Source organism: Astatotilapia calliptera, chromosome 19 (assembly GCF_900246225.1).
Source record: "Astatotilapia calliptera chromosome 19, fAstCal1.2, whole genome shotgun sequence".
NCBI lineage: Eukaryota > Metazoa > Chordata > Actinopteri > Cichliformes > Cichlidae > Astatotilapia > Astatotilapia calliptera.
In genome coordinates, this window is record NC_039320.1 from 14,338,733 (window position 1) to 14,351,367 (window position 12,635).

The following is a 12,635-nucleotide window of genomic DNA, read 5'->3' on the forward strand; positions in this document are numbered from 1 at the left end:
TTAACTCACTTCTGACAAAAAAAAAAAAGTCTCATTTCTGCTGTTTAATACTGAAGAAATGCAAACTTTTTAAAATTACATGAAATTGCAAAATGATTAGTTGTGTCTCTAATTAAACCTCTGTAACTTTGCTCTGCTTCACTTCAGCAGCATCAGGTAATGTTACTGCAGAAAATTTTAAGGTGGTTATCTGCTATAAAAAAGCCAGGCCAGGAAAATCTCCATGTTTTTCTGTGTTTTATGCTCAGTTACTTTGACACAAAGACATCTGATGTGATGCATTCACCTTTGATAAAGTCTCGCAAGCGTCAGCTTTCTTTTTATAGATAAAAAAATATGGATATGTCCTGATAAATGATCAGAATTATAATATTTCTGACTGTCTGGGGCAAAATTTCCCCGATTCAAATGAAATTGAACCGGGACCTTGTGAATCTGAATCGAATCGATCGTAGAAATAAGCTATGATCACCCCTCCACGCACGGTGGCACTGTCACTTGGTCACTCTCTACGGTAGAGTATCACTTCCTGTTTCAGCACATAGTTGTATTTTTGTGTAGCAATTTAATTAAAAAACTTACAGATAACAGATACAGATAACTTCTTATTTCACAGTGTAATTTCCACGTGCTTAATTAGCAGCACACTCTGTGTATTCACTCGCAAAATAATGTTGACAATATTCACTCACTGGTCTTTAGGGTTTCGCTAGCTTACCTTAGCTCGTAGCCGACTCGTTAGCGGCATGGCCTCTTCACCTGTCTGTTCTTCTGCTCATTGTGTCAGATGTTTAGTTAATCATCGGCCTCGATACTTGTAATAAATGTAGCCTATCTGCAGCTCTGGAGGCCAGGTTCACTGAATTGGAGACTCGGCTTCGCACCGTTGAAAAACTCGTAGCTAGCCAGGCCCCTGTAGCCGTTAAGGCAGGAGGTAGCGTAGGCCCCGCTAGCTGACCCCCGACAGACTGTCCGAGCAGCCGGGGAAGCAGGATGGCTGACTGACGGCAAGGAGGAAGCGTAGTCTTAAACAGAAACCCCTGGTACACCACCAACCTGTTGGTGTCTATGTGTCTAACCGGGTTTTTCACTCCGCACCACACGTGCCGGGGATCAAACTCTCGTTTTCACTGCTTTGCAGATGACACCCAACTTTGTCTATCCATGAAGCCAGAGAGCACACACCAATTAGTTAAACTAGTTGGCCCTGAAAATCTTAGAAATATGGTATCTAACCAGATGCTTACACTGGATGGCATTACCTTGGCCTCCAGTATCACTGTGAGGAACCTTTGAGTCATTTTTGACCAGGATATGTCCTTCAATGCACATATTAAAGAAATAAGTAGGACTGAATCCAAAGTCCTGCTCCTCACATAAAGGTCTTAAACATAGAGGCCCCATCTTAACTTAATTACCTTATAGTATATCACCCCACTAGAGCATTTAGCTCTTGTACTGCAGGCTTACCTGTTGTTCCTAGAGTAATAAAAAGTAGAATGGGAGGCAGAGCCTTCAGTTTTCAGGCCCCTCTTCTATGGAACCAGCTTCCAGTTTGGATTCAGGAGACAGACACTATCTCTACTTTTAGTTAAAGTTACTTAAAGTTTAAACTTTCCTTTTTGCTAAAGCATATAGTTAGGTGCTGACCCTGAATCCTCCCTTGGTTATGCTGCAATAGGCGTAGGCTGCTGGGGGGTTTCCATGATGCATTGAGTATTTCTTCTTTAGCCACTTTTCTCACTATGTGTTAACAGACCTGCCTGCCTTGAATTATACTTGTTATTAATCTCTGGCTCTCTTCCACAGCATGTCTTTTATCCAGTCTTCCTACTCTCACGCCAACCAGTCGCGGCCAATGGCCGCCCCTCCCTGAGTCTGGTTCTGACTGAGGTTTCTTCCTGTTAAAAAGGGAGATTTTCCTCCCCACATTCGCCAATGTGCTTGCTCATAGGGGGCCAAATGATTGTTGGGGTTTTCTCTGTATTGTAGGGTCTACCTTACAATCTGAAGTGCCTTGAGGTGTTTGTTGTTGTGATGCGGCACTGTATAAATAAAACTGAATTGAAGTGAACTGAGAATTTAGCATGGGAGTCTATGGGGATTGAAGACAGCTTCAAGAGGCCATTAAAGGAACTGCAGTTTTGTCAGTTTTATGACGTCTTCACTTTTCAGGGGGGAAAGCAGAATTCAATGTCCAATTTTTAAAGTATTTTTAATGCACTGTGAGAGCTTAAGTAGATTTAAATAAATCCATTATTGTATCTTTGCTAAATTTGATGTATTCTAATAAAAGCATGGTGTTGAAATCCCCCCCCCCCCCCCCCAATCGTAAAATTGCCGTAGTTTTATTAAATACATGTTGAAATACAGCCATACAAGCACACAACCTTGAACTATCATATCTGTGAATGACTGAATGTAGTGTAAAGCGCTTTGGGGTCCTTAGAGACTGAGTAAAGCGCTATACAAATGCAGGCCATTTACCATTTGTGCCATTCTCTGTAATATTAAGGTAAAAAGAATGAATCAGCAAATTCTACATACTTGGTCTGAAATGCTAAGATTAAGATTTTGTCATGTGCCTTTTCTTATTTTGTCCTTCTGGATTTGCATGGCAGGCCTGGTGTGATTGAAACAGTAGCACAGGTGGAGGTTCATTTGCCTGCAATGCAGCACGAGAAGCCAAAAGCAGGTAAAGCCTGAGCAGTGTCTGTCCCCGGCTGCATAGGTTGAGACATTTGCCAAGATGGGAGTAAAGGAAAAGTTAAGTCTGATGCAGATCCCCTCCATTCTTGTGCTCGGCTTTGTTTATGTGGCATATGTGCTGATCGGTGGGGTGGTTTTCTGGAAGTTGGAGGGAGACCTCGGAATGAAGGACGTCAGCTACTTGCTTGAAAAAAAAGAAAGGCTCCTTAGCACATACCCATGTCTCAACCAAGCTGGCCTGGAGGCCGTAGCTCAGGTGAGAAACAAAAATGTGGAAATGAAACAAACTTTCTATACATATCTGCAATTTATGATTGCGCGTTTTGATAGACCTTTTCTGCAGCTTTCTCTACCACTGTATTTACATCTTAACCACAACCATAATGATTTTGCATTTTTATATTCCTTTATGGCGACAGTCCACCATTGTGGAACATTGAATACATTGACAGAAGGAACTAATTTATTACAGTTTGCTTTTTGGAACTATTCAGTGATTAGATCTAAATATATGCTTAAACTGGCTTAGTATATATTGATATATGTTGTTTGTGAACTTTGAAAATGTTTCCTACCATAAATTTGTTAATTTACTTCAACACATTTTTATGTTTTTTGTTACAATAATTTGACGGTAATTTGTGGTAATTTTACACTAATCAATACACTGTAACTATACGTAATAATTATATTTTGTTCATGTTTGCTTGTTTGTTTGATTTTTATTTTACTCCTGTATGGATAAAAGTCATTGTTATCTATAGTTAATTGCAATGTTTTACAATTGCTGTCATGGGTAAGGAAAATTGTATAGGTATGATAAAATATTATTAGAGCTATTAAAACGTTTGTACCATCAAACTGAGCACACATTGGTAAAACGCTGCCCCCTGGTGGTGAAAGTTGAATTACCTACATTTTGAAGAGGGTAATTCGAAAAAGTACATTCAAAATAGATGTGCAGGATGTTTATGTGCTCAGTCTTTTATACCTTCAGTAAATTATTTAAGTGACTGGCAACAGTAATGGGTCAAAACAGGTGAAAATGAGCCTGAGTTATAAACATGTTTTCATGTGACAAGGAAAACAAGCTTACATGCAAATAGCAGCTCCTTCAGACATTCCCAGCTGCACTTGCTTTGCCTGTGAATTTGACCAGACTTCATTTATGAAGCTTTACATTCTATACTCAATTCCCCATGAAACTCATAAACTTAATTTAAAGGTAGAAAGTTGTCCTCAAAAATGAATATTATACTGCATGTAAGAGTAGAAATGGTAATCACAATGTAATAAATGGCTGAAACCTTCTGCCTGTTGATGTAAGCTGCTTTGATTTGCATTGTGTCAAAGCAAATGCAGACAGCTTGTAAAGTTGGTTTGTTGATTGTTTTTAGTTGCTAATGTTTTTATTCCATTCTTGCCATATATACATATATATATTGCATTTCATATCTTTTTTTTTTTTTACTTTATCTTAATTTTAACTTATATTCTTATTGATTTACCTTCTGCTGCTTTCTGTCTGATAGCAAGGTCATTGTGTTTCAATACCTCTTTAACAAGGTGGACCAGTATGCAAAGCAGTTACGTAATTGTGACTCATAAGATCTTATGGGAAATGTTCCTGTCAGGTCAAGAACTAGTGAAAACCAAGATAAAAATGTGGGCATTATTATTTTTATTATAGTTATTACTTCTATTATTGTTAATTTGTTTTTCAGGTTGTTAAAGACACATCAAAGGTGGGCCTGAGTTTGAAAAGAAACTACACGGCAGACGGCTTCTGGAAATTCACCAGCTCAGCTGTGTTTGCTGCCACTGTGGTCACAACTATAGGTCAGCTATGAGGGAAGGGAACAACCATATATATATTTTCTTCCCATTCTCATTTAAATGTTAAATGTTTTTCCTTTATTTTCATGACTATCTCCATTGTAGATTCTCACTGAAGGCTAAAAACTATGAATGAACACATATGGAATTATATAGTAAACAAAAAAGTATGAAAAGATTCAAAACATGTTTGATATTTTAGATTCTTCAAAATGGTTGCCGTTTACTTTGGTTACTGCTTTGCTCACTCTTGGCATTCTCTCAATGAGTTTCATGAGGTAGTCACCTTAAATGCTTTTCCAACAGCCTTGAAAGAGTTTCCAGAGATGCTGAGAACTTCTTGGCCCTTTTGCCTTCACTCTGCAGTTAATGTCATCCCAAACCATCTCAATTGGGTTTAGGTCAGGTGACTGTGGAAGCCAGGCCATCTGGTGCAGCACTCCATCTCTCTCCTTCTTAGTCAAATAGCCCTTAAACAGCCCAGAGATGTTTTGGGGTCATTGTCCTGTTTAAATATGAGTGATGGTCCAACTAAACGCAAACCATATCGGATGGCATGTTGCTCCAGGATGCTGTGGTAGCCATGCTGGTTCAGTGTGCCTTTTATTTTGAATAAATCCCCAACAGTGTTACCAGCAAACCACCCCCACACCATCACCCCCTCCTCCTCCATGCTTCACCTTTTCTGTGTCGCACAAAGACACGGCGGGTGGAACCAAATATCTCAAATTTGGACTCATCAGACCAAAGCACAGATGTCCACTGGTCTATGTCCGTTCCTTGTGTTTCTTGGCCCAGACAAATCTCTTCTGCTCTTTACTTTTCCTTAATAGTGGTTTGTTTGCAGCTATTTGACCATACAGGCCTGTTTTGCACAGTCTCTGAACAGTTGATGTAGAGATGTGTCTGCTACTGGAACTCTATGTGGCATTTATCTGGGCTCTGATCTGAGGTGCTGTTAACTTGTGATTTCTGAGGCTGGTGACTCAGATGAATTTATCCTCAGAAGTGGCTCTTGGTCTTCCTTTCCTGGGGCTAACCTCATGTGAGCCAGTTTCATCGTAGCGCTTATGGTTTTTGCAACTGCAGTTCTTAAAGTAATAATGGACGGTGGTTCCTCTTTACTTAGCTTATTGGTTCCTGCCATATGAGTTTTTATATAATCTTTCTATCAGTTTTTATCACTTTTGTCATAATACATAATTCCATCTTGCTTCATATAGTTGATGTCTTCAGTATGTATCTACAGTGTAGAAAGTAGTAAAAATAAAGAAAAGTGAAGGGGTCCTCTTCACCAAAGAAGCAAAAATGTGAAGGAAAGGGACAGTGCTACCAATATCTTGGTAAAATGTCATCCTCTACCTCCTCACCTCAAGCCTGATCTCCTGAACTAAAGCCAGGGCTCTAATACATGACAGCCTGCTTACATGTGCGCATTCATTCTTGAAATTCTCGCTGTTACTTATTGTCAGCAGATTTAGCATGTGACTGTCCGATTTCCAGACAGCTGACAAGAAGCCCACTAAACAATAACAACAACTGGTTGCAAGCTAATGTTATTCCTGCTAATATTATAGGCACTTTCTCTCTGAGAAACAGATCGATTACATTGTCACATTGTATGAGAGTTTATTCATGAAGTGTCAGAGTACAACAATGTAAGATCTATGTCAAAGACGGCTTCACTGCAGCTAACAGCTGTACTTAACAACAGAAAAGTTGTCGATCGTGGAGAGTTGGCAGCTTGTCTTGTAATCGGAAGGTTGCTGGTTCGAACCCCGGCTCAGACAGTCTCGGTCGTTGTGTCCTTGGGCAAGACACTTCACCCGTTGCCTACTGGTGGTGGTCAGAGGGCGCGGTGGCGCCAGTGTCCGGCAGCCTCACCTCTGTCAGTGCGCCCCAAGGCGGCTGTGGCTACAATGTAGCTTGCCATCACCAGTGTGTGAATGTGTGGATGACTGGTTGTGTAAAATGCTTTGGGGTCCTTTGGGACTAGTAAAGCGCTATATAAATACAGGCCATTTATTTACCATTTTAGTATCGCTTTCATTGGGCAGACGTTAACTTTACTGACTCATTTTGGACTCCTTTTGCAAAGTTTTATAGCCTCTGATCGTGTAACTAGTTGAGCATCTCACCCGGCATTGACAGCTGAGGTAAAAAGTGGCCCGACAACTTAGAGAAAACTCCCGGGCAGATCTGGTCTAGAGTCACTTTGTTATCTGAGTGCACTCACTACCAATGAAACCTAAAATACCAAAAAAATATTTAAAATATTTGACTGTATTAGTTTGTGTAAGTGTTATTTAAATATGTTCAAATATAGTGTGCACAAAAAATGTTGTTGTTTTTTTTTTAACAAAGATAGCAGTAGAAACATGCCTTTATGAGGTACAGTAGCCCCCTGCACTTGCGATATGACTGCGATCTACAGACATCTAATTGTGATATTTTGAACACTATAACTTTAAAGGTTTGCTTTAAACAATGCAGTACACCCCTCCATAGTACCATTCTCCTTCCACCACAGTAACAGTTTAAAGTTTTTCAGGTTATGGGAACATATGTCCCAGCACTACAGGTGGCCAGATCTTCTGCGTGTTCTTTGCGCTCTTCGGTATACCACTCAACATTGTGGTTCTCAACAGAGTGGGCAAGTACATCCTAGCCATAGAGAGGAACATCTCAGACTTCTTCGAGAAAAAGACTAGTCGAAAAGTAAGGATGTCCTGATTTTAGATAAACCTTTTGAAAAGGAGCGATTATTCTGTAGAGGATGACTAACACTGCTTCTCTTTCCCATGTCTTGCTGCAGACATGTACCCGCTTTTTCATCCACTTTGTATGTTACATCTGCGGAGTGGTTCTTTTCTTCATCATGCCCATGATTGTGTTCAAGCAGCAAGAGGACTGGACACATGCAGAGGCCATCTACTACTGCTTCATCAGCCTCAGCACCATCGGCTTTGGAGATTTTGTGGCAGGTAAAGCAGAATTGTGTTTTTTGTTTAGAACAGACGTGACACCAATCGAGTCAAGAAACAGCATGAAAAAAGAAGTGCTGTGGTGTAGATGAGTACTAAAACAGCTTGCACTTGAGCAGCAGCTCCAGGCAGACTAAGGGAGCTTAAATAGCAGTCCTACGTAAGACTTGTCAGCATTTGCTCGGTTTCTGCAAGATAGAATTGCCTGTAAAAATGGAAAGTCATACCTGATTTCGCAATTTAAGGTCTCATATTTAGTGTGAAATTTGTATGCACCTCTTGGCCTCTTCCGGTCCTATTTTAACACATTGACATTGATGGTAAAATCATAGGCAAACGTGTGCAGAGGGTAAATATTAACTTTAGAGTCAGAGTGGCCTGACTTTAAAATCATTCAGCACTGCTGATCAACACTGGGTCTCTAACATCCGCCTATAATTTTAACAAAACTGTTACTCCATAATTTTTATCAACATTCACAGATATCATTTCATTAATTCTGTACTTGTATATTCAGAATTCTTGTTGGCAAGGAACCAGATCTTTGGTACTTGGAGCTTCTGGGTTCCTGTTTGCAGTCCGTGTTTTACTGACTAATCTGTTTGAGCCTGTTTGAGCAGGCTTTGTTTGTGCACAGATAAAAATGGAATGGATAACCAGTAAAGTATCTTTATACTTTCCAGTTCTAAAAAAATGTCATCTGCATTCGCTGTCCAGAACAGGAAGTCTCGAACTCATTCATTGGCTAAATCAGTCACTCTAAGAAATTACCAATACAAAGTGGCAGAGGTGGGACCAAGTCATTGTTTTGCAAGTCTCAAGTAAGTCTCAAGTCTTTATCCTCAAGTCTCAAGTCAAGTCTCAAGTAATGTCAGGCAAGTCAGAGTCGAGTCTCAAGTCACTGGTGTAAAAGTCCGAGTCAAGTCACAAGTCTGAAACTTTGAATTTCAAGTCCTTTCGAGTCTTTAAAAAACCCCCGAAAAAAAGCATGTTGCAGTTATGCTAAATGTAAATATTAGACCATGTAATTTTTTAATCTGTGTTTTTCTCAACACATGACAAAATAGTGAACTTAGAAAATATACACAAATTGTGAAATTGCACCTCTTTAAAATGCAGCTCAATTAAACTTAGCTCCAAGAATAATTTTCACCGACAGTTCTGAGATAAGCTGCATGTTATTCTTGGATGCGCTTGTAGGACAGGCTTTAAAATCGCATGACAAAAATATCATACATATTAAAAAAAACTGAATCACCAACGTAGCCTGGAAAACATTTGCTAGTTAGATGAAGTCAGCTATCTCATCGTAGCATATTTATATGCATATTTATAATCATACGGTTCTTGGAGTGAGTGCATACACTCATGAAGTTTAGTAACTTCCGGTCACTGCAACAAGCCCAGGTACAGTTTACCGACGGATGGGTACAGGACCTTGAAATGCACCGTGTAGAACGAAAGACCATCGTACGTATCATAAGTTTACCAGTCTCACAAATCGTCGTCATAAATACACATTCGTTAACCGTTTATTAATAGGACCTTTGAGCTCAACGGTAATTAATTAGTAGTGGAAATAATTTCTGGTACCTGAAGGAAACTGTTTCCAGGGCCTAATCCGTGGATCGACTTCCTTCGAGGCGTGGACGTCTATCAGCAGAGAATGTACCTTCACCTATCAGCAGAGAATGTCCCTTAGTCTGTAACACAGTCAAATATATTCTCAAGTAATATTCAAGCATGCCATTCAGCGTGTTAGTACGAGCTCGGGAGCAGCTTGGGAGAACAAGAAAACAGAGACTGCTTTAGATTGTCTTCCCAAAGTGACTCAACTTTATTCACAAGTACAACAGTTTATATAGAGGGTAAAATTCATGAGACAGCAGATTTATCAGTTTAAACCAGTACAGACCAAGATAAGGCAGCGTCTTCCTGCCCTTGGGTGAAGAAGCATCCTTTGTGTAGTGTATCAGTTCAGCTACAATTGTGATTATCTCAGCGACATATTTTCAAGGCACAAAACGAAGAGTTCTTTCATTAGTGAAATCTGAAACAAACCATTTGGCCTTCAACAGGCGTCTAAAAGATTAAGAAACTAATGTAGCTGAGGGAGTGATCTCTGTGGTATTTCAACCTTGTACCAGCCTGTGATTCTCACACATCAATTCTTGGGTCAAAGAGAAAAATAACTAAAACAAAGGGGCCTTATTGAATGACAGAGTTTTCCTGTATAATGTCACTATAAAACAATATCCAGTAAATGCTCCCATGGTACTAAAATACCTAACAGTACCCATCACAGAAATGTAGCAGTGACAATAATACTGTATGCTGTAATCGCACTGGGCAATTAGTGATACAAAAAACCTGTTTTATCCTGTGAATAAAAGTATATGTTTTTGTCAATGTACCATAATAACAGAAGCGAAACGCAATATTGTGTCAGGACAATTCACTATTCATGCACAATAAACAAAGGAGCATAGCGCGACAATTTCTGTTCAGCGCCAGACTTGCTTGTAACCTATATCACCAATTATGTTAAGAAAAATGACGCATTAACTACAACAGCAGACTGACCTGTGTGGAAATGCTTGGAGCAGACTAACCTGTGAGCTGGAGTGTTCTGGGACGTTATAATTGGTCTTTGAATGGCTGCAATCCAGTCGCCTCTTTGTTACTTCGGAAACATGGCTCGAACAATTTCGCTTCAACGACATAATCCGATAACAACCGATCTCTTTACCCGTCGGCTTCCCGTGGCTGTCATGCGACCGGCTATTGCAGTTAATAATACAACAGCTTCTTGACATTTTTGTGTTTCTTTTTATCGCTGTGTGACTGATTTTAATTGAAAGCCTGCGTGCGCTACTACCGCTTGCCACGAGTTCCCAGAATCCTTTGCGGTTCTACCCGTGAATGACGTCACATTTTCAATCTCTATATAATATGCGTGTTAAATTTTATATTTGGGGTGAAATATCAAGTCTTTTCAAGTAAACCGGTTCAAGTCCAATTCAAGTCCCAAGTCATTGGTGTAAAAGTCCAAGTCAAGTCACAAGTCTTACAACATTTTTTCAAGTCAAGTCTAAAGTCATAAAATTAATGACTCGAGTCTGACTCGAGTCCAAGTCATGTGACTCGAGTCCACACCTCTGCAAAGTGGATGACAGATAATACATATAGTATATGTATTAATAGTGAACTGTAACCCAAATACTATTAGGATGATGTGGGACAACATCAACACGGGGATATGAGACACATCAACATCCCAGTGTTGGTGTTGTTCCTATATCAACATAATAATTATGGGCCAGGATCAATATTGCAACTGACCACTTCAACTATCATTTGCTAAGGAGTTAGCTAATGCTTTTAAAAACTATCACTATAAAGCCAACTTGAATACTCTAAATTTTCCCTTTTAACGGGAAGAGAAACAACAGAAATGTACTGGCATGCCCTAGTAGTGTATAAACACATTGGAAATGAAAACAAGTGAGAGAAGAAGAACTCTGTGAATCACATTAAGTCATGCATCAGTCTGAGCCTATAAAAGAATAGTTGACGGATGGTTTAGGGCTCTAACTGTAAGGTTTATTGAAAAAAAAATCTGAGTTTAATATTAAAGCTGAGTAGAGTTTCTGGATCCAAACTTAATACACAGGAGAAGAGTCTGATAGGTGAAAGCTCCGGGTCCCATTTTACGTTTAGAAACTTGAGCACGCTTTGCTCACCTTTCACCCTGCTTATCAAATTTGCATCTATGCAAGTTGATTCTCTTCTCTGGAATCCAGGGACATCGTTTAGGAGGAAGTTAGAAGAGGACTTCTAAGAAGTGATTTAGGAAAAGTGGTTCAGTGGTGCACAGTGAGAAAACCTTGAAAAAGTATAAGCCACGTTTTAGAAATGATCGCATTCTGATCACATCTGTTTTGTATACTCGACTCAAACTGAATTTTATCTTGTAAAATCCCCAAATCCTTTCTTCTTTCCAGATAGCAATCCAGACAAATATTACCCAGATTGGTACAGCTTCCTCATAGCCTCGTGGATCTTCTTTGGCATGGCCTGGCTGGCGCTGGTTATCAACCACTCAATCGAAATCCTGGAGCGGCTCAACAACTACTTTAAAAAGCAGTTCAAAAAGAATGATAATCAACAGGGGGATGAGGCAGACGGTACAGCTGATAAAAACCCAGAGACACAGATGGAGGAGGAAGACGAGATCACCCAGCCTCCAGTTACTGAGTCCACCTAGTTATAGAGTTACCTACATCTGTTTGTGGTGATTTGATACGTGCCTGAGTTATTGTTTGTCAGTTTTAGACATTTTCTCCGTAACTGCCACTAAACTATTGGCTCATTTTTGATGAGTCAGGTTTATGTGACAGCAGCATTCACGCACTGTTTAAGTGCCTCTTGTTAATCTAAAACCCTTTAGATTAAAGTTTAGAGAAGGACTCAGCACTTCTGTCCGTCTGTGGTCTAGTAGACAGGACAGTCAGCCTGTTTCCTATACTTAATTAGCTGACCACAAGTCATTTACCGACTCCGTGGCACCAGCTTGGCTGTAGTCAAAGCCACAGTCTTTTAAAATGATCTACTTTGTATGGTATAGGGACTCCGTGGCCCACAGAGGCCTGGGGATTATTATTATTCAGCATATTTTAAGAGGTGGTGGAATTTCCTAGGTTATAAAATACAGTGAAGTAAATTAACTGGCCTTACAGAAGAGCAAGAGAAGGAAAATTTATTTCATTTGTCAAGGTGTAAAAAGTTTTTGTCTTAAGTATTGTTTTAACACTTCCAAACCAAATTAAAAATATTTATTAAAAGGGACCTGCTCTGCTTTTCCTTATTGTCTGCCAGACTGCTCTAACTGCTGAGGTTCACAGTTATTCTACTCTTAGAACAGAAGTCCCTCCAACAACCGCCTCATAATGCATTCAGACAAGTGATCGATGCTGTTAATTACAATAAAATCCTTTTTGTTTGTTTGTTAGTTTTTTGCAGCTGCAGTCAATTTCTATACTGTGGAATTAAGAGGAAGTAAGAGTTACCATCGGTTTTAACAGCTGCCTGGATGGTCAAAGGCAA

The 12,635-nt window shown here is 39.7% G+C and overlaps 1 protein-coding gene across 2 annotated transcripts; it reads left to right on the plus strand.

The window, feature by feature from the left end:
• Positions 1–449: 449 nt before the first annotated feature.
• On the plus strand, positions 450–12,371 carry LOC113011702 (potassium channel subfamily K member 5-like). 2 transcript variants are annotated; one of them, XM_026151375.1, is made up of 7 exons: positions 450–514; positions 2,622–2,695; positions 2,855–2,965; positions 4,434–4,548; positions 7,097–7,263; positions 7,361–7,529; positions 11,534–12,371. In XM_026151375.1, exons 3-7 carry the CDS (start codon positions 2,873–2,875, stop codon positions 11,794–11,796), a joined length of 807 nt encoding a protein of 268 aa, XP_026007160.1. In that variant the 5' UTR covers positions 450–514; positions 2,622–2,695; positions 2,855–2,872; the 3' UTR covers positions 11,797–12,371. The 2 variants fall into 2 exon arrangements, with proteins under 2 accessions (XP_026007160.1, XP_026007159.1); XM_026151374.1 differs by having other exon boundaries at positions 2,622–2,965.
• Positions 12,372–12,635: the final 264 nt, after the last annotated feature.